The sequence below is a fragment of the Heteronotia binoei genome, chromosome 10 (assembly GCF_032191835.1).
Source record: "Heteronotia binoei isolate CCM8104 ecotype False Entrance Well chromosome 10, APGP_CSIRO_Hbin_v1, whole genome shotgun sequence".
Classification (NCBI taxonomy): domain Eukaryota; kingdom Metazoa; phylum Chordata; class Lepidosauria; order Squamata; family Gekkonidae; genus Heteronotia; species Heteronotia binoei.
This window is the reverse complement of record NC_083232.1, coordinates 67,058,771-67,085,240: the sequence shown is the minus strand read 5'-3', so window position 1 is coordinate 67,085,240 and position 26,470 is coordinate 67,058,771. Positions and strand designations below refer to the sequence as shown.

Sequence of the window (26,470 nt, the reverse complement as noted above, 5' to 3'; positions counted from 1 at the left end):
TCAAGATAACTGCTGAGGTCCCTCCCCCAAACCCCACCCTTCCCAGGCTTCACCCCCCAAAGCTCCAGGAATTTCCCAGCCTGGCACTGGCAACCCTACATATCATTAATGTAAATGACCACTGCATAATGTACAACCTCAACCTGAAAGGAGCTGAAGAGAAAGTAGACTTACTGGGCTGCTATTTTCAAGATATTTTATCTCTGCACTATTTGTCCACATGGCCCTGCTCCTCCTTTTCTGCTTCTTGTTCAGAAAGCATACCAGAAGAGAACTGAAGAACTGGTGAAACTGATCCTTCTCATATCTGCCTAATGTTCTTGTATATGCAAAAGTGGTGCAGGAGCCTGTGTAGTGAGAGACAGTTTGATGTAGTGGTTAAGTGCATGGATTCTAATCTGGGGAAACCGAGTTTCATTCCCCACTCCTCCACATGCATCTGCTGATATGACCTTGGGTCAGTCATAACGCTTTCTCAAAGCTGTTCTCTCAAGAGCAGTTCTCTCAGAACTCTCTTAGTCCCTCCTACCTCATAGGGTGTCTGTTGTGGGGAGGGGGAGGCAAAAGAGATTGTAAACTGCTCTGAGACTTCAAGTGAAAGGCAGGGTATAAATCCCATCTTCTTCTGTCACACTCTCATGGATAAACCTCAGCATTTCTCCTTGTAATTCTCTACATGAATATAGCTTATCTTACTGGTGTTTTTGAAAATCTACCCCTTATTGCCTCTCCTCACTCTGCCTCCCCTCAATTTTGGTTAAATGCATTCATGTGACAAAACCAAGCTTTCAAACACAAGTTAATGTTCCAGAGATCCTTATCTCCCTTTAGCAAATTTATAATAAGGCAATTTAATGAGTTCACTAAGAGGAGGCAATAGCAATAGTGCCTCATCCTTCATTCTGGTTTTTTTTGCCATTTGAATGCAGACAGTGTTATTTTAACATTTCCTTGAGAGCAGTGTTCTTTTGTATCAAGGACAAAAGGTGAAATTGCAATGCCTATTAATTCTTGTCACCTTATTAGCATGGGGGAAACCCATATTACTCATAATCAACTGAGAAATGCTGTACCACTAAAAAAAGTTATATGAAATAGCTGTCATCATTTTACTTGTTCATCAGATGTTCCCTGCCATGTAGGTTCTTTAATGCCAGGTGATGTTTTTGCTTTCCTGACAACAAAACCACAGTTCACGTAAGGCATTTTCGTGATTGACAATTCTCCTGTTTTTCATTTTCAATCTACTCAGCTTGCTTTTTAACAGACGTTCTTCCTGTACCTTTAGATAGCAGGGGAAAGTGGGGGGAGAAACTATGAAGTGAAATGAAAAATGTATTTCCATTTCTAAGAAGATAAAGTGCCAGAATTTTGAACATAGATGTGCCTTTCCTACCTGCATTGTGAACACACACACAGTGAATATATATATATATTACAGCCTCAACTTAATACGCAGCAGAATAGGTATTATTTACATATGACACAGAAAGAAGCCTTACTTGAGGTTTTCTTTAAGGATTAAAGGCACTCTATGGATGGGAACACACATACAAAATAATGCACTTTCAATTCACTTTCAGTGCCCTTACAACTAGATTTTAATGTTTGAACTGGCAAATTTTTAATGTTTGAACTGGGGTTTTCTTTAAGGATTGAAGGCACTCTGTGGCTGGGATCACACATACAAAATAATGCACTTTCAATCCATTTTAAATGCCCTTACAACTACATTTTAATGTTTGAACTGGCAAAATCCAGTTGGAAAGTGCACAGAAAGTGCATTATTTTGTGTGTGTGATCACAGCATATGGGTACTTTGGGAGGATAGCTGGCATGGTACAGCCCAATCTTATCAGATCTTGAAAGCTAAGCAGAGTCAGTACTTGAATAGGAGACCTCCAATTGCAGAGCCAGGCAATAGCAAACCACCTCTGTTTCTCACTTGCCTTGAAAGCCCCTTGTTGGGATCACTTATTTATTTATCTATTACTTGTATCCCGCCCTTCCCACAAGTGGCTCAGGGCGGCTGAGAGTCAGTTGCAACTTGGCAGCACTTAAAGACTTATTTAGGAATGCTTCTGAACTTCATGACAATTCTGATTTGATTCAAAGGGTTAGGTCCCCCCCCCATTTTTTCATATCATGGACAAACCTGCAATCATTGTTTCTCCGATCAATATTAACAAAAACTGCTGTTAAAAATGTCCCAAAGAAGAGACACAAAGAGGAACAGAAGCAGTTCCTTTGCTGTAACTCTGGGTGCATTCACGCTACGCCGGGGTCATTTTGTAGAAAAAGAGGTGCTGGAGCTCATTAGTATAACTCATTTGCATATGCCACACACACCCGATCACCGGAAGGTGTACTAAAGTATATCAACTCAGCACCTACCTTAAAATGCTTCTTGAATCATAATTGTCACAATAAAACCTTACTCCCATCATACTTTTAAAAATACTTTCTCCTATGTGGCCACAGTGACATGATGATTTCCATCAGTCTGCTTGATATGTTTTGGTTATTTCCCCATTTTTTGTGGGAAAATATTAGAAAGTTTGTCAAACGAAATTCAGCAAAATTCTCACAATGGAGCCCAGAAGTAAGTTTTTTTTGGAGGGGGGGGGTAAGAAAGAAAGAGCACAATAAAATTTAGAGGTTCTGGAGCTCCACTCCTGTGAGTGCCTGCCCAAAATGAGGCCTGCGCTACACTAAATAATGTGTTCTGCAATTGGATTTTTGCTATTCTTACACAGTAAAAATCCAGCTGCAAAACACATTATTTAGTGTAGTGTGAACACATCCTCTGTAAATGCATTTTCATGCATAGATACTAGAAAGTATCTTTCAGGCTCTTGTGTGCATGACAGACGATGGGAGATAAACATTTTTACATCAATCATTCTAACCCATCTACATTTTATTGTGTCCAGATCAAGTAAAGTGATGGTATTGCTTTACTGTGCTCTGGTTAGACCTCACCTAGAGTATTGTGTTCAGTTTTGGGCACCACAATTTAAGAAGGATATAGACAAGCTGGGATGTGTCCAGAGGAGGACAATGAAAATGGTGAGGTGTCTGGACTCGGAGACCAAATCCTATGAGGAAAGGCTGAAGGAGTTGGGTATGTTTAGCCAGGAAAGGAGACAACTGAGAGGTGATATGAGCACCATCTTCAAGTACTCGAAGGGCTGCCATATAGAGGATGGTGCAGAACTGTTTTCTGCTGCCCCAGAAGGTCAGACCAGAACCAGCAGGTTGAAATTAAATCAAAAGAGTTTCTGGCTCAATATTAGGGAGAATTTCCTGACAGAGCAGTTCCTTAGTGGAATAAGCTTCCTTGCATTGTGCAGGGGATTTGACTAGATGACCCTGGAAGTCGCTTCCAACTCTGTGATTCTATGATTCAGTGCAGCCTGGGTTCAAGCCAAGCAGACTGGAGCACACATGGCTATTACTACAGTGGCTACTGCTCCTGGCTGCCAGTAGGATTTCAGGTTAGCAGTCCATCAGGAACATTGCCAGTAAATTAAAGGTCTGGTCCACACACACTTATACTTCACTGACAATAATGACAATGAATAACAGATGCAGAAAATAGGGAAGGATATTTTTTTTATGTGGACATAACTGTCAGTCAGGGGTTCTGGCTTCTGAAATGGAATCTGGGCACTGACATCAGCAACTTCATCTTATCTTAAACCCTGCAGGGGAGCCTTCTGTATCTAGCTGTCAAACTATTTGGTTACATAAACCAGTGGAGAATATGTTGTACTCCCCAATGAAGCATAATCCTGTAACACATACCATATGATTGGATCATATTATCATGGGTGAACCAGTCAAACCTGTTTGTGTATTAAATCCATGCTACTTGAAGAAGCTTTTTCTGGCACTTCATAGATTGGAAACTCTGGCAATAGATGTGGAATTTTAGTGTATTCCTGTAGAACATAAGAATTTTTTTTCCTGGGAAAGATATTAGCTAGGACTAGATAATTTTCCTTCTTTGGCAAGAGATATCCTAGTAGCAGCACTGATGCTTCTTTTCATTTCTGGCACTGAATACATTACAGGGAACTCATGTTTTAGAATTACTCAGTATTCACTCCTCTCTTCTGTTATTCCCAACAGCGAATTAAGAAACAGAAAGCATAATCATATAGATGTTTTTGGGTAGAAGGACGTTCACTTGTATTAAATTTGAAACTGAACTGCTACCTCATTATCCCTGATTATTTTGCTGTCATCCTCCTAAATAAAATGAACTATGTTTTCATCCACAGTTTCTTCATCATCCTGTAAAACATACACCCACACAATCTGATAAAGCTGGCTTCTCCTTGAACAATCTACATACCCCACAGCTACAAGGGTTCAGATCAGCAGCAGTGACAAGTTTGTGTGGAGAAAAACAGTTCAGTGGCTGCAACCCACTACATAAGTCAAGAAGGCTAGGATTTTCACCTGGCAAAGCCGACTCCTCTACTGACGCCATTCGCATCTCTCAATATCCTGGTGGAAATGACATGTCCGAAGGGTTTCAGCATATTCTCCAGTTCCTGCTCATCCATGGAAATGGGTAAATTTGAGATGTAAAGATTCGTGGGGTCTTGCTCTTGTTGCTAAAATAAAAGAAACAGTCTCATTAGAGTCAACTCTAACAGAGCAATGCTACCAACCTTTGGCTCCAATTATATCACAGTAAACAGAAAATATAAAGCCAGCGTAACTCTTGGGGGTGGAGGGGTCAGGTTACATCAACATTATACTTATTTAAGTGCTGGATAGATTGGTTCCAATAGTCTTAAGAATAAAGGTCATGGTGTATTACAGAGTTAAAGACTTAATCCTACCAAAAACATGGTTAACTTTGTATTGAGTTGTGGTCTGTGGTCCATAGCTCTAGAGGTATTTTGTGAGTTTCATTTTAAGCAATTTGTTCTTTCCTTTCATAAATAGTTTCATGGAGGCTGGCAACAAAAAAGCTTCTGAGAAGGGTGTTCCTAGGGTAAGACTCTGTTTGCAAGCATGACAGGTACAACTAGGGCTGACAACCTCCAGGTGGTAGCTGAAGGTCTCCTGGGATTACAAATGATTTCCAGGCAACAGAAATCTAGCCCCAAAATCTCCAGGAATTTCCCAGCTCAGAGCTGGCAACCCTAGTTATATCCCATCCTGTTCTTAAAAGGAACTTAGTTAAAAAGTGAATTAAGACCACTTTGGTACATTTGGAGAGGAGCTACTGAGAAGGTTAAAAAAACACAACTCTGGTGCACCAAGCACATGAAAAGATGACACATGGGTATATCCCTCCAGTTCATAGTATTATATTCCACACAAAAACTTACTCAAGAACATTAAATTGAATTTAGAGTCAGGTGGGTAGCAATAGAACAAAGTTTGAGTCCATTGGCACCTTTAAGACCAACAAGGTTTATATTCCACACAAAAACTTGCTCAAGAACATTAAACTGAATTCAGAGTCAGGTGGGTAGCCGCATTTGTCTAAAGAAACAGAATAAAGCAGGGGTCGTTTTGTAGAAAAATAGGTGGTGGAGCTCATCCAGGGATTGTTATGCAGCTGCACCTACTATTCAAAGGACAAGGTGAGAAGGAGGAAGTGGAACTCTCAGAAAGGTTCAGGAGCTGTGCTCCTGTGAGCTCCTGCTGAATCCGAGGACCAGAATAAAGTTTGAGTCCAGTGGCACCTTTAAGACCAAGAAGGTTCAATTCTGGGTATAAGTTTTTGTATTGGTCCTAAAGGTGCCACTGGACTCAAACTTTTTTTCTATTAAACTGAATTGTATGTGCAAACATGTCCGTTAAGCTCAGTTCTCAGTAGTAAAATAACCCAAAATGAGTTATTAAAGCAGGCAACAGCCAATTAGAAAGTTACATGTAATCTTGTGTATTGTTAGCTGTTAAAAGTAAAGCAGAATCCTCAGAGTACATTTATTTTGTGACTAGCTCAAAGACTAAGATAGTGAAAATATGAAGGTTCACTCTGCTTCCCAGATGAGTTTTTACAGATAATTGTTGACCCTTGATGGCACTGTCAAGAGCACTGCATGCTGTCCTGAAGAGCACTGGAACACGCAGATTGCAAGCATTAAATAGCCTGTCCTTGAAGTAAGCTGACATGCTGTATCGACTACCTTGCAAAGCTGTGAAGTGCCACAACAGGATCCCAAGCACTGATTTCTTCAGCTCCCCTCACCACATACAATCCAAACATCTTATGAAAACAAATCATGTTGCTTGCTTGGAACCCTGAGCCTTCACGATGACCAGACCCTGGAATTTGATCTCCCTAGCTTCGTCCCCCTTGCAAGCAGCCCTGCAGCCAGAATTTTTTTTTTTGGGGGGGGGGCACAGAATAAAATTTTAGATGGATGGCCTCCCTCGCTCTCATGGCTCCTACTCTCCCCACTGGCGCTTTTTCGCGGCCACTGATCTCCCTGCCGCTTTGGCGCCCCCACCCCCCCTCCTCCCACCCACCTCATGAAGCACCAGCTCCTCCTGGGGCTCTTTCAAGACCCCCGCGCCAATCATGTGAGTGGTGCTCCTCAGCCGGCCTTCCAGCGCTGTCTGGAGTTTTAATGCTGGGGTGGCAGTGAAAGGAATACCAGCGAACCTTGCAAAAATGCCCGCTGCCTCCTCCCTACTTCCCTCTCGCGATCTAGAGAGGGAAGTAGGGAGGAAGCAGCGGAGGCGGCAGGCATTTTTGCAGGGCTTGCTAGTCTTCCTTTCACTGCCACCTCAGTGCTAAAGCTCCAGACAGCACTGGAAGGCCGGCAGAGGAACTCCGGCCTTCCCGCGGCTTTTCTGGCCGCTCACAGGATCAGGGGGGGGGCTTGAAAGAGCCCCAGGAGGAGCCAGTGCTTCATGGGATGGGAGGGAGAGAGGGGGAGGCACCACACAGAGGGGAGCGGGGGCGCCAGAGCGGCAGTAGGGAGATCAGTGGCCGCGAGAGCTACAGAGTGGGGCTGCCAGGATGGGTCATACTGGTAAGAGGGGGGTTTCAATGGAGGGGCATGCCTCCCGGGGCCCACCGTGGCTACGGGCCTGCCTGCAAGCTTTCAGAACACCAACATCACGAAGAAAAGAACCCAAGGAGAGGAGGAACATGAGCAAAAGTCGACTTGTGGGGACTCAAAAGTAACCTCAAAGACCATAGTTTTAACATTTACTATCAACAGGACTATCCCACACCTGCATAATTTTCCCACCCACCTTCTCCTGCTGCACAATTTTTCCTGGGTCCTGTTTCAAAGATGAGTGGGCAGGGAACAGAATAGGCTCTGGTTCAAACTTTGAACTAGGATAGAGCTTTCAAATGGTGTTTTTATCCATATAGGGTAACCAGGGCTTTTTTTTTTTTTTTTAAAGACAGATGCAGGAACTCTCAAGAAGGAAATGTAGGAGAAACACACAGGATTCTTTTGGCGCATGAGAGAAGCTGGCCAGGATGTGTGGCAAGAAGCTTTGGCTTTGGCCCACCAGGACTGTGATCCAAATCATGCTTTGCCTGGGAGTCAGAACATGGAGCAGTAGCCAGGGCACACTGCTGACAGGGGAGAAAAGCCTCTGTCGGGCAGGCTGCAGCTGATTTTGTCTCTCCCACCTAAACCCACTCCAGACTTTTCCCAGGCTTGAAGCATACATCTTGCACTTGCTGAGAGCAATAAGTCCCCTGCACTGTCTGGTTGCTGCTTCCTCATTTGCCCATCCCCTCATGTAAATTTTATTTTTAAATTTTTGTTTTAACATTTTTGTGACATAACAAGTGATGTCATGCTCCCCTGGTGCCCCTCATGAACCTTGAGTCATTTTTTTTTTTAAATTGTTTCCATGAAGAGGTTTTGGAACTCCATTCCATTGTGTTTCCCCAGAAAAAAAAACCCTGGGTAATACCATAACACTGTGTTTTCCTGCTTTGGGGACCTATCAGTATCTTATGGTACAGGCAGCTATGACTGCAATCACCACCTGCATTTCAGATGTGTTTTCATAAGAAGAGAAGAAGAAAAGATTGGATTTATACCCTGCCCTTTACTTGGAGTCTCAGACTGGTTTACAATCTCCTTCCCTTCCTCTCCCCACAACAAGACACCCTGTGAGGTAGGTGGGGTTGAGAGAGTTCTCAGAGAACTGCTCTGGAGAGAGCAACTCTGAGAGAGCTGTGGCTTGCCCAAGATCACCCAGCAGCCGCATGCGGAGGAGTGGGAAATCAAACCCAGTTCTCCCAGATTAGAGTCTGTGCTCTTAACCACTACACCAAACTGCCTCTAAATAACCCACCCATGTGACATTAAGGATAAGGTTAACAAATGTTCAACAGGCTTTGAAGCAGAGAATCAGGAAAAGGGATGAGCATGAACTGGGGAAATGGAGATTCATCCTGGTTTGTGGTTCATAATTTGGTTCATGAGGTTTGGAGAAAACCTGAGATTCCCCCCTCCTTCCTGAAGGGGGTGGTTTCCTAAGGCCAGCAGAATGGAAGGTGGCGGGGGAGATCTTACATAAGTCATTAAAAGCACCAGAGCAGATGCATTCCAAGCAACTGCAAATATTTTTTTTTAATTTTGGGGGGGTTGAATTTTGTGACACAATCATTATTCAGTCCATGCTTCTAGAAAATAGTCCCAACGAGGTTGAGCCAATCAGTGGCATTGTTTATGCACATGCGCAAAGGCCGGGCTGTCTGATCAGTCAACAAAAGGACAGGCACTCTGTAAGGCGGATTATGTTTGGGATGTCTGATCGGGCAACAATATTCAAATAAGAATCGACAAAACAGAAGCGCCTTGCTGATGGATCAAATGGTACGTCTGACCGCGGCCTTTTTCTACTATTAGGTTTCAAAGCAGTTCACACCACAAATCATTTAAAAAATCCACAAACATCACTAAATTAATGAAACAACAGCAAACAGCAAACCCTAAATGAAGCACTAAAACAGATGCAAAGATACAGCAAACGAGTTTATCCTGTTAAGCAGACCTCAAGCAAAAAGCACTGGAGAATAAAAAAGATGGACAGTCCTAAAAATATGATAACACAGAGTCAAGGCTCTCAGCTTCATCACTACTTGTCTTAACTCCAAAAGCAGGGAGACCCACAGTAGGTGCTCCAATGACGACCTGAATAATCAGGAAGGTTAACATATAAAATACCCTAGGCCAAGACAAAAGTCAACAGAAGTCCAGCAAAAACCCAAGTTTATTTTAGATCTCTTGCCCTTGATCTGTCTAGTCTAAAATAACATTCTTTCTATCCTATTATTCTCTAGCCTTCATTTTAGAGCTACTTAGAATGCTTGCAGCTTATTCCACTTTTCTGAATTGAAATGTGAATGAAAAATTGGGATTATTGCATTGTTTAGCATATAGAAACAAAACAGTAAACCAAAGACAAAAATGAAGCAAAGAAAACTGAAAAGCCATTAGATCCAGGTTTTAAGACATGCCACAAGACTTCTCAAAACCATTTATTTCATCATATTTTACCCAGTGCAATTCTGATGTTGTAGTTGATCCCCAATCCCACCTCCCTATTTTCATTATATTTCTTTTGGTGAAAAAGAGGAATTGCTACTGAATGTAGTGAGCATTCTAAGTACAAGAGCTAACAGGAGGGGGAAAAATTATTAGAGAAGTTAATCAGAGCAACAAGGCTTTCTAGTTCTGCAATTTCATTATTCTATTATGCAAAACTAGATGCTTTGATTAGTTAGCAAACTGGATTAATCAAAGAATCAAAGTGCAAAGTGACATCTTCCACAGCTTTACAGAGATCACCTGACACAAACAACAATGGGGAACAGCTGCTCACAACCAGATCACTAAAATAAATATATGCTCATGTATACATTGCTCATAGCGCAATTTCTCTATATTACACTTACAATTCCATAGCAGAGGTTCTATTTTGGAATTACTGGCAAAATTTTCTATTGCAAACATACTTCGAACATTAAAATTAACTTTTTTGCTCATTTCTGGAGTAATTCTTTGGGTTATTTATATAACATACTTAAATTATATTCTAAATCTCACAATATGATTTGAGCACACAATGGATAAACCAAACAAATCAATGCATATATTTACACATTCAATTCAGGCTACTTAGTGAAAGGGACTAAGAGCCCCATGGCACAGAGTGGTAAAGCTGCAGTACTGTAGTTCGAGCTCTCTGCTCACGCCCTGAGTTTGATCCTGGCGGAAGGTGGGTTTAGGTCGCTGGCTCAAGGTTGACTCAGCCTTCCATCCTTCTGGTAAAATGAGTACCCAGCTTGCTGGGGGGGAAGTGTAGATGACTGGGGAAGGCAATGGCAAACCACCACGTAAATAGTCTGCCATGAATACATTGTGATGCGACATCACCCCAGGGTCGGAAATGACTGGTGCTTGCATAGGGAACGACCTTTTCCTTTACCTTTTTAGTTAAAGGGAAGAAATCTTTTTCTGACTTCATACTTCAGAACATCTGGGATTACAATGGAATTACAGTCATGATGTAAATAAGACAACAGGCAATAGTCCAGTGGCCCATATCCATTAGAAGAGTGGAAGGGGTCTCTTAAACTGGTGTATATATATGTGTACTATTTCTTATTCAGGAGCTGATGAGTAACAATGCATAAATGAACAAATACCATATTTACTCAAAAGGAATGCAATTCTAAATGTAAGTTGCCCCCCCTAAAATTATATACTAAAAAAATTTTTTTATAGACTTAACTGTAAGGTATATGCAAATATAAGCTGACCCCCTTTTTGGAAAACAACCCTGGTCTTTCACAGGAGTAAATATTGTATTCTTTTTAAGAGTGGAAAGAAATCAAGGAGTGTGTTTTTTTTTTCTACTGCAGAATACAAACCAGATCTTAATATAATGATCAATCATTGTACTAAGAATGCAAAAGAACAAATTCTATAGTCAACACAGGACTAAGTCTTCAATGGTGCCACAGTATGAACTGGCTGCTTAGCCTGTTTCCTTTAACAGATTCCTTGAAAACTACTCACAATTCCCAAACTCACTAGCTGTTACCAGATCACACATGAAAAAAGTTTCCAGAGCATCATGAGAGTCAGTTTGGTATAGTGGTTAAATGTGCAGACTCTTAACTGGGAGAACTGGGTTTGATTCCCTACTCCTCCACTTGCAGCTGCTGGAATGGCCTTGGGTCAGCCATAGCTCTTGTAGGAGTTGTCCTTGAATGGGCAGCTATTGTAAGAGCTCTCTCAGGCTCACCTACCTCACAGGATATCTGTGGTATGTGTGTGTGTGGGGGGGGAGGTAAAGGAGATTGTGACCTCTCTGAGACTCTGTGATTCAGAGTATAGCGCAGGATATAAATCCAATATCATCTTCTTCTTTATATCATTATGGAATCAACTGCATAGAAAGGATAGCAGTCTCTAAAAGAAAGTGTTTGGCCTTTACTGTTAGTGCAAACAGAAGAAAAAGTTCAAATGTATAACTCAGATAAAATTTCGTTAAGCATTGCAAAGTATGTATACAATATCCAAATAAAAACTGAATCATTGGGGCATAATGACAAGAAAAGCACAAAATAACTGTCGGTTAAATTAGATGATCTTCAGTGTAGTAAACAGCAATTTAATCTATATTGAATTTTATAACCCATGACAGCAAATAAAGGTGCTTTATAGATGATGTGTTCATCTTGTACAACAAGCTAACCTTTCCAAAATCTGAACACTCAGCATTCAAAAGCTCAAATAACTTAAATAGAAATATATTTATTGGGTCATCATGTAGAAGGCAGCAGAGTGAATAACATGACAGCCTCTGTCTTTACCTAGCCACATATACAGAAAACATTGCTTCCAGACGTCATCTTTTCCCCTTTTGTCACCAGATTGTCCACACTGTGAACTTTGTCTTAGAATACAAATATAGGACCCTGAAAATAACGGCTCTCCACATGGAATTCTCAGTGGTTCAGATCAACAAACATCAGAGCAGTTCAGCATAATGCTTAAGGAGACACGCAAGGATCTGCAAGACCCATGATCAAATCTTAAACTGCCAACCCAGTGCTAGCATCTGGCAATAGGGAACAGCAGGCCCAGCATGAGAGTCTCCTGCCATAGCAGGATAGCTGCAGCCCTACAAATCCCCACTCTTCCTTAGAAGCTTGCTGGGTGACCATGGGCCAGTCATGCGATCTCAGCCTAATCCACCTCACAGGGTTGTTATGAAGAGAAAGCATAGAACGGGAGGCTATTATAACCCCCCTTTTAATTATCCTATTAGGGAGAAAAATGCAGCATAAACAAGTAAACAACCAACCAATCATGCGTCAGCATATGCTTGCTGCTTAGTAAGACATCAGGCTGCAGTAAGATGCCTGATCTGTAACAGCTCCTGACAGTTTCCCTTATCTGGTTTATACTGGTTCTGTCCAGAGTAATGTGTCTATGCAAGATGACTCAGCACTGAGTGCTGATTGGTGCTTCTGTATTGCTGAATGTATATAACTGTGAATAGAATGTACAGTTCATCTCTGCTCTCAATCATGTTGTCTGGCGAAGCACTTTGTCAGTGTGTACCAGAATAACTATAAACTTGTAAATAAATGTAAATAGCACAAGTCAGTGTGCAGCAGTTGCTGTCTATTATTAAGCCTCGCAGAATCCAGAGCATACCAGCAAATATGCCAATGGGGTTATGGGCTGAGTACGCTTCCGCTATGCCGTGCTCTGGAGGTTCTGAACGAGGCTGTACTGCTGTGGTGACCTGTGGCTGAGTGGATGTCTGCAGCTGCCGCTTCTGGAGATGAGCTGGAAGACGTGCTCAGCCAGGCTTCTGATAACGGCTCGGAGGACAGGAGCGATTCTGAGGACCAGCTGCTGGACAAAGACGAAAGCATGGACCAGACGCCGACTGCTCTGCTGGTGGAGAAGCTCACCTCTACTAATTATAATGTATGGGCTCTTTGGATGGAACATTATCTTAAGCATGAAGGTCTGAGGCTGTATGTCAACACTCCGCTGGACCCGTCAGCTGCTGGAGACGTTGTCAAGGATGAAAAAGCCCTCACGACCATCATTTTGAGTGTGGCAGATGGCCAGCTTGTGCACGTGTCTGGTAAGACGAAGGCTAAGCAAGCGTGGGACAGTCTGAGGGCAGTATACATACAGAGCACAGCTGGGTCTCTAATAGCAATTACCCATCGCCTGTACCGGATGGTAATGAGACCGGGGGAGTCTGTGAGAGCTCATCTAAACACTTTGGCTGAGTGCTTTCAGCAACTGGAACAGCGTGGAAAAACTGTACCGGATGAGGATAAGGTGTTCATTATTCTCAGTTCTCTGTCAGTGGATTATAACATGCTGATAACTTCACTCGAGTCTACCGAGGTGAACAGATTAACCTTGATTTATGTCACTGGACAGCTGCTGGAGGAAGAAACCAGGCAGAGGGAGTTGAGTTTCTCGGAGATGTGGCAGAGTTCCAGAGCGGGGGAGGCGACTAAAGCCAGCTGCAAGACCGACCGAGCAGAGAACGCAAAGCAACATGGAGATGTGTCTCAAGTTGCTCCAAAAGTACACAGATGTTTCTACTGTGGATCTGCAAAGCACCTGAAATGATCATGCCAGGAGTGGAAGAAGAGAGGCAGACCTGGGAGGCTGCCTCACAACTCTTTACACAGCCAGGCCACATTGGTGGTCACTGACATGGCTGCTCAACGTGGGGTGTGGATTTTAGATCCAGGAGCGTCTCAGAACTTTTGCCGAGACGAATGCCTGCTACATGACACACAGTCCTCATCACTGCAGCATGTGAGTCTATCTGATGGCAGGAACTCTGAGGTGCAGTGTCAGGGAAGTGTCACATTCCCAACCCTTCAACACACATTCACGGAAGTGCTGTGTGTCCCTGCGCTTGAGAATAATTTGCTAAGCATGCTTGCTTTGGACAAAGCTGGATTTACTGTCACTTTTGTCAACAACTCTTGCAAAATAATGAAGGGTGGCATGGTGTTTGCTGTGGGAAGGTTGCAAAACAATGTCTATGTTATAGAAAATTTATCTGTTGGAGCACAGGTGGTAACTAACACAAAACCTCATGATAATTGTGTTCATTTGCTCCACTGAAGCACTAACTGGAAGGCTGGGGCATACCAGTTTGAACACTATCAGCAAAACACTTGCTATAGTAGGGCATGAGGGAGTGAATGAGTGCAAGGTGTTTCTTGATTGTGAGGTGTGCAAATGCACAAAATCAAAAGCATTCCCGGTTGCCAGGAACAGTGAGTGTCTGTACAACCGTTGGCTTTGGTACCTGCAAATGTAATAGGACCTTACTCCAAAAGCCACTCTAATAAGAGGTTTGCGCTAATCCTAGTTGATGATTTTTCCAGATTCTCATGGGTATATGTGCTCAAAAAGAAGTCTGATGTGTTCACAACGATAAAATATTGGGCCCAGAAAGTACAGAAACAACTGGGTGAATTGTGTGCTTTGCAAACTGACATGGGGGGCGAATTCATGTCTTCTGAGTTTAGCAGATGGTTGCAAGCACATGATATGCAAGCACAGAGTGGCAAATGTGTCAATGCCGCAGAAAAATGGTGTGACTGAGAGAAAGGGGGAAGTTTTGAAAGATATGATGCAATCTATGCTTACTGATGCTGGTTTATCTATCACTTACTGGACTGTGCACTACATAAGCAACACGAGTTGCCTTTGCAGGTCGCACTCCCCATATCAGAGGAAACCACAAGTGTCAAACAGGAGATAGTTCCTCCTCGGTGACAATCCTCTGAGAGTGAACAGTTAGCATAATAGTTAGCACAAGTGAGTGTGCAAGAGTTGCTGTCTATTATTAAGCCTCACAGAATCCAGAGCATTCCAGCAAATACGCCAATGGTGATCTGGACTACTGTGGTTCAGCCTGAAGAGCAAAAATTACAATGTGCATGGTTTAATCTAAAATTCTGATACTAGGACATATAGATACACCTACCATGAGAGGTATAAGCTCAGCAATGCAAGAACAATGCAAGGCCAGTGGAAGTAAGGTTTAGGATCCAAAACTTTACTTCCACTGCCATTGCTTTGTTCTTGCATAAAGTGTAGTTCTGCTGTTAACAGAACTGACAATAAAGCAAGTGATAAGGAAGTGCCTGTGTTCAGGAAGTCTTTTTACTACTTTCAAGAGCTTGTATTTGGCACTGAAAACAGACTTGAGCCCATAGCATATATAAAACAAAGTGGGGCACTTGCTTCTACCCCAACTAGCTAATGGTAGCTATTCATAATGGAAAACAGCATCTAGTTGAAAAGTTGTACCAGCACGTAAGGCTATCTAGTTGAAAAGCTATACCTGCCATATGTATGTGTGGTTGTTTGGGGCCCTTTATATGCCTTGCATCCATCCATCCATCCAGGGCTTTTTTGGTAGTAGGAATTCCTTTGCATATTACGTTGCACCCCCCCCCCCCCACCATGTAGTCAAACCTTCTGGAGAACATAAGAACATAAGAGAAGCCATGCTGAATCAGGCCAATGGCCCATCCAGTCCAACACTCTGTGTCACACAGTGGCCAAAAAAATTATATACACACACACACACACACACACACTGTGGCTAATAGCCACTGATGGACCCCTGCTCCATATTTTTATCTAACCCCCTCTTGAAGCTGTCTATGCTTGTAGCCGCCACCACCTCCGGTGGCAGTGAATTCCACATGTTAATCACCCTTTGGGTGAAGAAGTACTTCCTTTTATCCGTTTTAACCAGACTGCTCAGCAATTCCATCGAATGCCCACGAGTTCTTGTATTGTGAGAAAGGGAGAAAAGTACTTCTTTCTCCACTTTCTCCATCCCATGCATTATCTTGTAAACCTCTATCATGTCACCCCACAGTCGACGTTTCTCCAAGCTAAAGAGCCCCAAGCGTTTTAACCTTTTCTTCATAGGAAAGTGTTCCAAACCTTTAATCATTCTAGTTGCCCTTTTCTGGACTTTTTCCACTGCTATAATATCCTTTTTGAGGTGCGGTGACCAGAATTGCACACAGTATTCCAAATGAGACCGCACTATCAATTTATACAGGGGCATTATGATACGGGCTGATTTGTTTTCAATTCCCTTCCTAATAATTCCCAGCATGGAGTTGGCCTTTTTTATTGCAATCTCACACTGTATTGACATTTTCAGTGAATTATCTACCACAACCCCAAGATCTCTCTCTTGGTCAGTCTCTGTCAGTTCACATCCCATCAACTTCTATTTGTAGCTGGGATTCTTGGCCCCAATGTGCATTACTTTGCACTTGGCCACACTGAGCCTCATCTGCCACGTTGACGCCCATTCACCCAGCCTCAACAGATCCCTTTGGAGTGCCTCACAATCCTCTCTGGTTCTCACCACCCTAAACAATTTAGTGTCATCTGCAAACTTGGCCACTTCACTGCTCACTTCCAACTCCAAATCATTTATGAACAAGTTAAAGAGCATGGGACCCAGTACGGAGCCCTGCGGCACCCACTGCTTACTGTCCTCCACTGCGAAGACTGCCCATTTATACTCACTCTCTGCTTCCTATTACTCAGCCAGTTTTTGATTCACAAGAGGACCTGTCCTTTTACTCCATGACTCTCAAGCTTTCTAAGGAGCCTTTGATGAGGAACTTTATCAAAAGCTTTCTGGAAATCAAGGTAAACAACATCTATTGGGTCTCCTTTGTCCACATGTTTGTTCACCCCCTCAAAGAAATGCAACACGTTAGTGAGGCAAGATCTTCCCTTACAGAACCTATGCTGAGTCTTCCTCAATAACCTGTGTTCATCAATGTGCCTACTCATTCTGTCCTTGATAATGGTTTCTACCAACCTTCCCGGTATTGAAGTCAGAATGACTGGCCTGTAATTTCCCAGATCTCATCTGGAACCCTTTTTAAAGATGGGGGTGACATTTGCTACCTTCCAGTCCTCAGGAATGGAGGCAGGTATCAATGAAAGATTACATATTTTTGTCAGAAGATCCACAAGTTCAACTTTGAGTTCTTTCAAAACTCTTGTATGCCATCCGGACCCGGTGACTTATTAGTTTTTAATTCATCTATCAGTTGTAGGACCTCCTCTTTTGTTACCTCAATCTGACTCAGATCTTTCAACACCCCTTCCAAAATTAGTGGTTCTGGAGCGGGCAAACAGTTCTCATCTTCCACAGTGAAGACAGAGGAAAAAAATGCATTCAGCTTCTCAGCCATTTCCCTATCCTCCTTCAGTAATCCTTTTACCCCTTGGTCATCCAAGGGCCCTACTGCCTCCATGGCTGGTTTTCTACTTCTAATATATTTGAAGAAATTTTTATTGTTGGTCTTTATGTTTTTTGCAATATGCTCCTCATAGTCCCTTTTTGCCTGCCTAATAACAGTCTTGCATTTGATTTGCCACACCCTGTGTTCCCTTTAATTAATCTCACTTGGACTAGCTTTCCACCTCTTAAAGGAGTCCTTCTTACCTTTTACAGCTTCCATTACTTTGTTTGTTAACCATGCAGGCCTTTTCTTATACCTGTTAGTGTCTTTCCTAACTTGTGGTATATATTTTTATTCTAGGATTGTAGTTTTAAATAACCTCCAAGCTTCCCCAAGGGTTAGGACTATATTTACCTTTCCTTTCAGTTTCCTCTTCACATGCCTCCTCATCTCACAGAATTTACCCCATTTAAAGTTAAACATGGTTGTGCTGGTCTTTTGGGGCAACTCTCTATTTATATAAATGGTGAAATTAATGTTATGGTCACTGCTCCCAAGCGGTGAGATCACTCTTACATCTCTCACCAAGTCTTGGGCATTACTTAGGACCAAAACACTTCTAGCATTTGCATACAGACATCTATAATTTCTCAGGCAAGCTAGGCCCGCAACCTTCCTCCTGCTGCCTTGAGACTTTGGCAGACAGTCCATACTTGTTGTCACCATCTCAGTGGACAACTCTGATCCATTACCCGGTAGAAAAGTAACAGCTAACCATTCATCTCTTTGAGTTGAGTCCTCCCGAACCAGAGAAATTTCATGTCCTGTTGGTTTTCCCCCAAGATTTAGTTTAAAAGCTGCTCTTCTACCTTTTTGATTTTAAGCGCCAGCAGCCTGATTCCATCTGGGGACAAGTGGAGACTGTCTCTTTTTTACAGCTCCCACTTGTTGCAGAAAGCATCCCAAAAAAACTTAAACCCTTCCTCCTTACACCATCGTCTCATCCATACATTGAGACTTCTAATTTGTGCCTGTCTCTCCAGCCCTGCACGTGGAACACTTCTGAGAAGGCTACCTTGGAGGTCCTGGCCTTAAGTCTCTCACCTAGCAGCCTAAATTTTTCCTCCAGGACCTCACGACTGCATTTCCCCACATTGTTGGTGCCAACATGCACCACGACCACTGGCTCCTCCCCAGCACTGTCTATCAGCCTATCTACTACACACGTAATGTCCGCTACCTTTGCACCAGGCAGGCAGGTCACCATACGGTCAGTACACGGTTTTGCCACCCAGCTGTCTATTGCCTAAGGATCGAATCACCAACTACCAAGACCCCTCCTCTCTCCCTGCCCAGGGATGGTTCCTTGGCGCGAAAGGATTCCCGCTCACCAACTGAAGAAGAGGTCCCTTCTGAGGGCGCATTCCCCTTATCCTCAGCATGGTGCCATTCCCTCTCGACCCTCATGCTCCCTGGCAGCAACGGGGCTGCCACGTTCAGAGCAGGGCTCATCTAATACTCCCCCGAGAGTCTTCCCCGAGTGCCTAACTGACTGTCTCTGCTTCTCCAGGTCAGTCATCTCGGCCTCAAGGGTACCAACACATTCCCTGAGGACCAGGAGCTCCTTGCGTCGAGCAGACACCCAAGACTTCTGTCCTATGGGCAGATAGTCATACATGTGACACTCAGTGCAAAACACTGGAAAACCCCCACGCCCCTGCTGGCATTCTGCCTTCATGATAGCTTTTTTAAAAAAAATATACAGTCCCCTTTAAATCCTGTTTGTTTATGTGGCTCCCCTTCTGGAGGGTCAACTTACCTTATTGGGAGCACAAGGAAATTAGGGATCTGGGTTCCTGGTCCTTACAGAGCCCCCAGGCTAAGAGCCACAGGCCAAAAACTTACAGTAGCTGCTGTACTAAGAGACCCATAAGCTCTTGGAGGATTGGCTGCATCGGGCTGGTGGACTTATATGCAAAGGAGTTCCTGCTACAAAAAAAGCAGCCCTGTACCTATCTATCTCTACAAACTCTGACATTATTTTGTGTTACAATGAAGAGGAGGAAGAATCACAGCAGCACCAAGAAGAAAGCGAAGAGGAAAAGGAATATGAGCAAGGAATCATATGTGGTAGCCGCAGGAAGAGTCAGTCAACTAATAGGTTTTCTTATACACATTCACTCGCAAGTAAACTCCACTGAACAAAATGGAACTTACTTCTAAGTAGACATGCATTGCATTGTACCATAACAGGCACTATAAAAGTAAAGCAGGGGGAGAGAACAAGCAAAGCAACATCTTACATTTAGCAATGGGAGTTAGGGTTGCCCACCTCCATGTGGGTTCTGGGGATATCCCAGAATTATGCTGATTTCCAGATGGCAGAGAGTTCCCCTGGAAAAATACAGCTGCTTTGGAGCATGGATTCTAGGAGCATGCAGAGATCCCTCCCCTTCCCAAACCACCCCCCAAACTCCAAGTCCAAATCTCCAGGAATTTCTGGACCCAAAGCTGGCAACCCTATACCTTATTCAATTAGAGGCTGGATCCTGAGCAGAAGGAAGGGATTATAAAATAATTAAAATGTAGAGGCTATAATGTACTGCAGTGCATCACTGTACATATCCCTGTGATGATCCAAGAACCTCCTCAGTTCAAAGGAGAAAGGTCCTGCCCAGTCCATGCCCTCCTTCATAATCACAGGTAGGGCCATTTTTAATTATCTGACTGTGTCTGTGGGTTTGGGTGTCCATGAGAGAAGGAGGGGGGCAGGCGAGTGAATGAAAATTTGTATATGTGAAGGCAGGTGTGCATAAATCCCATGCCTGATTAAGGCTGGCTGGCTGGCTAGAAATACAGTCCAGCAAATTAATGCAATGTTAAAAACAATATTTACATTAACTGCAGCATGAGAGCATTTGGAGCACTTGGCATCAGGCACCTTGCTATGAGAGCTGAGCTTGAGAAGCCGTTAGGAACATTTGTGTCGGGGATACGGCCAGAAATCTGGTTACTGCTGCCAGCGAGGAAGATCTGAGTCAAGCCTCCAGAGCTCTGCCAAGGAACTCTTCTGGGGGCGATCGAACCAATCCAGGCTGAAACACTCCACATGTCTGATGCAAAGATACTCTGAGACATTGAAGAAGGGCCAGCAGAGACTAACATCCTGTCATATTGTGTGTTGGAGCATAAGATCAGCTGCTGAATGAAGAGTTATCCACTTCATTTGAGAGCGTTCTTGGAAGTGTTCATTTCCAGCATGTAAACTTATCTAGAACAAGATCATCGCATGCCAGCAGTTACCCCTTAAATGGACTTTGAATCTGCCCTATTGCTCTTCTGCAGCACAATCCTCTGCATATTCTGCTTGCACATAAATGGCCAGATGGATTTTCTCTCAGATAAGTACTGGACTGCAGCTTGAGCATATTTCTGTCCAACATGCTTCTGCTAACAAAAGATCATCACAGGAACCAACAAAGGAGGCTTTCCCAAGCACAGTTTTAGGATATATAAGAACATAAAAAGAGCCCTGCTGGATTAGGATGATAGTCCATCTTGCCCAGCATCCTGTCTCACACAGTAGCCCATCAGCTCTTTTGGATTGTCAACAACAGGGCATAGAGGCTGAGGTCTTCCCTTAATGTTGCCTCCTGGCTCTGGGATGCAGAGGTTGATTGCCTCTGAATGTGGGGTTTCCCCTCAACCATGGCTAGTAGCCATTGATAGACTTATCCTCCATGAATCTATTGAATCCCCCTTTAAAGCTGTTTATTCCTGTGACCACAACTACATCATCTGGCAGTGAATTCCACATTTGAATCACTCACTGCATAAAGCAGTATTTCCTTTTGTCTATCCTGAACCTACTGCCCATCAATTTCATTGGATACCCTCAAGTTCTAGTATTTTGGGAGAGAGAGAAAAAGTTCTCCTTGTAAACTGTCTCCACCCATGCATGTCTGACTTTTCTTTACTTGTTTGTTGAGTCATTTTCATGTTACATTTAATGCACACACAGCTGACATATAGCTGAAGATGTTATTTAAACCCTACATTTATCCAGGTGCTAGGCCTGGTTTCAATGCAATGCAAACACACACTGGCTCTTTCTTACACATATTATGCACTCACTGTAACATGTGAACACGCCTACTGAGATGGTCTATCACGGACAACATAGTCTAATCTGATAGGAAGTAGCTCTTTAGGGTCTCACACAGAGGTCTTTCATATCACCTACAACTTGATCACCAGGGACTGAACATGGGATTTTTTGCACACAAAAGCACTCTATCATGAGCCACAGCCATTCCCTCAGTTTATACCTAGAGAGAAGTACTACACCTGTTAAGCCTTCAAAGCATATGATGGGGGGAGGGGATCTCAGGGCAGTCAGTCACTCCCCCTCCCAGATTTTGTTCTGGGTGTCAGATGAAGGAGAGAAAAACCCAGGGACTGCCCCCACCATAATGTTTTTAAATGTTTATATATTTCCCTTGTGTATGTTGGGCATACATACTGAGGCCAAGGAAAAGGCAAGATGAGCAATTGAAGCTGGTTTTGCTCATGCACAAATGTTTAACATGGCATCTGGATGACACCTCTCAGTCACTGGTGAAGCTTGCAAGTGGAAGTTAGGAAGCTGGATGAATGCTGCAACCAGAAGTCATCTGTGCTACTCTGTTGGTTGGCTGGCACAGGCAGGCAGGGATCAACCAGTGATCCAACCAGCAGTCATGCTGCCCTTCCTTGCTGGCTGACTGAAGAGCCCAGTGGTTTCAGCTAGCCTGGTTCTTCCTCTACTCCCTCCACCCTGAGAAGTTCCACATGACACAAGTTTGTTGCCAGTCCACCTGCATGCTTGCTTGTCTAGAGCTGAAAGGAGTACAGAAGAGTTCAGGAGTGTTGCTCAAACAGCAGCAGAGAAACAGCCCCCAATTTTTATTCATGCCATAAATCTCTTCTGTCTGTCTATGTGCATCAGGGTCTGGAGCTTATCTGTGTCTGTGCATACATTCATGATCAGAGAGGGGCTGTGTCTCCTACATGCTTAGATCCTCAAGAACATCTCTTACATATTCAAATTCATTGGGAGAGGGAGTACATTTGGTACATCAATTTTTTTATTGTATTATTTGTGAAACATGGTCTGTAGGTCAGTCCACATTCTGAGATCTCTTTTTCTACAGGTGTTCTCTGTGGCCTGCCATGGATTTATCAGATCTGTAGTCTGGCTTGGTTTTACTTCCCTGAAATATTTGTTCTGTGTGCACATAAGTAAGCCTGGAATGTTGCTTAGCCTCAGCATCCCCAACTGTAAAGTAACTCTGGTGTTCCATTCCTTGACTATATAATACAGGGCTAAGATTTCATCTGGAGTCTGAAGGCTGGTTTACCTTCTAGAATTCTCTGCAACAGTGTTCCCTCTAAGCTGAGTTAGTGTGAGCTAGCTCAGTTTTTTAGCCTCCTGCTCACACATTTTTGTCTTAGCTCAGGAAGGGTGGACTCAGAGCAAACTAATTGATGCAGTAGCTCACAATTTTAATGCCAGTAGCTCACAAAGTAGAATTTGTGCTCACAAAACTCCACAGCTTAGAGGGCGCATTGCTCTGCACCTCACCTTGGTTATTTCTGGCTTTGCATTTGTACCAGGGCTGTAATTTAGAATGTGTTGCAATGCGTATGAACCAAATGTATGTGTGGAAGGGATAACAAGCTACTCACAAAACAGTTATTTCCCTCAGATCAACAAAGCTTTTTCTTTGGACTCTGCTTTCTGACCCACCAAATTCTCACTGACTGCCAAAATGGCTTATCTCCAGAGCTGGCCACTGTATTTCTTGCCAGAAGAACCGGCTGTGCGTATGATGCTGCTGCAATATAGAAGTCACTAAGCCTTCCTCTCATCAATGATGCCATTGTTTACTACTTGGGTTCCTGCACCTAATGTTTCAAAACAAAAAACCTCCAGCAGATAAGTCTTGCTACGCTCAAGTTTATATTTTCTTATAAATTCTTATAAATATTCTTATATTCTTATAAATATTCATTTATTTAGAATGCATACTTATTTGATGGAAAATAATTGCTGCACTCCTCCCATCAGAAAAAAAAAATCACAGCAACTTAACTGACAATCCATTAATCACTTAATAGAAAGTAAGTAACTTTAAAGGATGTTTTAAAGGAACAATCTATTTGCTCAAATAACTTGTTGAAATGTCTCCCAAGAATGAATAATTTCAAGAACATTAATTTTAAACAGGGAAAATGAAACAAACCTCTTGCAAGAGATGGAGAGAAGTTCCACAATGTAATTTTAAGAAGCTTGTATATGGACACCAATTTTTAGGCGCCATAGTTCATGTATTGCTTTCATTTACAGGGAGCCTGACATGGCTTGTGCCTTTATATTGTCACACTGGATCTGTGTTTGGTACTTCTTTCTGTTGAGCACAAAATATTGATTTAATTCAACCAGAACTATCATAAGCTGATGCAGAGTCTGGCTACAAAGTTTTCATGCTCTTTAATTTCTGTTTTAACCCCTACTGTGACAGTCATTTTAGGGGAAAAAAAATATGAATGGCTTCTAGGTTATTCAGAATACGGACTCCAGCTCAAAGCATATTCATTTCAACAAGTACACAGACTGCAGGCTTCTACATTCTCTTTAAGGGCAGGATAGTTGCATACTGGCTAGAGCAGGGGTGTCAAACATGCAGTTCAGGGGCTGAATCAGGCCCCCGGAGCAACTGGCTGTCATCTGCTTCCTTCTCCCTATATTTTGCTTCCTTCTGCATAACAGCTTGCCTTGCAAGGCTTGCTCAATTGCTCAGGAGCTACAGAGCAAAACCTCTATTTTCTCCATTGCCTGAGGCTCCTCCCCCCCCCCCAAGTCCCCTGGGGAAGGAAGGAAAGAGCCAGAGCTTCCTTTGCCCAGTTCCCTGGATCCCAAGGAAGAAATACAAAGAAAGCATCCTTAAGACCAATTAATGCTAACATTTTAAGCATGTTTTAAGTTTTAAAAAATATATATTTGTGTTTGTCTGTGTTCTTTATAAAATTTATATCTCTGCTACCTAATCTTAAATAGGTATGCACATGGCCCAACCCAACATGGCCCGGCCCCTCAAGGTCTCATTTATGTCAGATTTGGCCCTCATAATAAATGAGTTCGACATCCCTGGGCTAGAGTGTTGGACTAGGATTTGGTGGACCAAGTTTGGATCCCTGCTCTGCTATGGAAAGTTGCTGGGTGATCTTGGACCAGTCATACACACTTGGCCTAATTCACCTGCTAGGGCTGTTGTGAGGATAAAGCAGAGGCAACAAAGGAAAGGAGAACAATGTAAGCAGCTTTGTTCCCCATTGGAAAAAAGGCGGGATAAGTAAATAAATTAAGAAGGATGTATGCATGGAACTGTACCACTCCACTGAAGAGAATGAAGAATTCCTTGAATATGCAGATATATCTCATGTGCATCATAAGTCCCATGTATTCAAGATCCCTTGATTCAGATGGGATGGCTTCAAACCAGTGTTTAAATCACAAGGCAGACAATTAGGAAAGCAAGATAGGAGACAATTTAGGTTGGCAATTCAGCAGACTGATGTGGAACTTTCAGGCAGAGCTTCCAGGTGGTCTGCAGCAGCTAAACCTGTACTGAGCATCAAGTTGCTCACACTGATAAACCAGCAGGTATATAAAGCCAGATGACCTTATTAATTCCTCATATAATCCGATTCCACTTGGCTGCTGTACAACTTCTAATACAGAGGTCCCCAACCACCGGGTTGTGGATTGGTACCAGTTCGTGGTCTGATAGCAACTGGGCCACACCGCCCCTTTTGCCCATCCGGGACCTGGGCAGTCGAAAGAGGTGGCACAGCCTCATTCCAAAGCTGCCTCCCCTTACAGGGGAGCCAGCCTTGGAGTGAGCCAGAGAAGCCCTGCCACCCCTTTCACCCACCTGGGATCCGGGTGGACGAAAGAGGCAATGCAGCGTCACTCTGAAGCTGCTTCCCTTTGCTAGAGAGGCCGCCTCAGAGCAAGACCACACCACCTCTTTTATCCACCCGGTCCCAGGCTGGTGGAAAGGGCAGCATGGCAACAACCTACCCCTACCCCGCATTTAAAGACCCCTGCCTGACCCCTGAAACTCCAGGCTTCCCCCCATTTACAGACTCTCATGGGGGGCAGGGACAGGGGCATGTACTGGGCATCCTGGGGCAGCAAAAACCCCAGCACTGCCCCCCTGGTCCCTGGAAAAATTATCTTCCAGAAAACCAGTCCCTAGTGCCAAAAAGGTTGGAAACTGCTGCTGTAGATGACATGCTAGTTCCAGGAACTTTCCTCGGGATTACAGCTTTCCCAATCAATCAAGGAACATGACACTTCTTATAGGAGTCCAGGAAGATGTGGTCTTCATACTCCTTACGCTGGATGAGAGGACCAAATGGATAAAGATAATACAAGAAGGTGTTTTCATTGAATGGCTTAAGTAAGGAGATATGGCAAAGGGATAGAAAGCTCACAGGAGAGAGGGATAGAGGTCTGGTAGTAAGGCTTTCTGAAGGCATTTCAGGTTATCTTTCTTCTATAAAGAATTTGAGGCACATTACAATGCTATTTAAAATACATCTAAAAACAAAATAAATAGTTTAAACCTATCTATATAACAATTACAACACATCTAAACAAATGACTGGAGACCAATCATTATTGAGCTATACTTAGGCTTCAGAATTTGAGTAATTCAGGGGCCTGCCTGATATATTCAGGAATGTTATGCCACAATATAGAAGAATAAGAACAGTTGGTTTTAAAACCCCACTTTTCTCTACCCTAAGGAGTCTCAAAGAGGCTTAAAGTCACCTTTCCTTCTTCTCCCCACAAGAGTCATCTTGTGAAGTAGGTGAGGCTGAAAGAGTTCTGAGAGAACTGTGACTGGTCCAAGATCACCCAGTGGGCTTCATGTGGAGGAGTGGGGAATTAAACCCAGTTCTTCAGATTAGAGTCTAGCACTCTTAAGCACTGTACCATGCTGGCTCTACATGCTGGCACTTTAAATAAGCTTTAAAGAATGGAACTGCTGCATAACTGTACATCGGGAGCAGCTGTCTTGAAGTCATTTATCCAAAGAAGTTGCAGGATTAGCTCAGGAAATTTCTCAGAAAAGACCAAAGAATAAAAGAGACCATGAGAGGACA

The 26,470-nt window shown here is 43.2% G+C and overlaps 1 protein-coding gene across 6 annotated transcripts in view; it reads right to left on the bottom strand.

The window, feature by feature from the left end:
- RBMS3 (RNA binding motif single stranded interacting protein 3) overlaps positions 1 to 26,470 on the bottom strand; it is a 1,175,542-nt gene that overhangs the window by 208,770 nt on the left and 940,302 nt on the right. For all 6 annotated transcript variants that reach the window (XM_060248818.1, XM_060248816.1, XM_060248822.1 and 3 more), the window contains one exon: positions 4,468 to 4,625. In XM_060248818.1, coding sequence (XP_060104801.1) covers positions 4,468 to 4,625 — 158 coding nt within the window. The remainder of the gene's footprint in view (positions 1 to 4,467; positions 4,626 to 26,470) is intronic.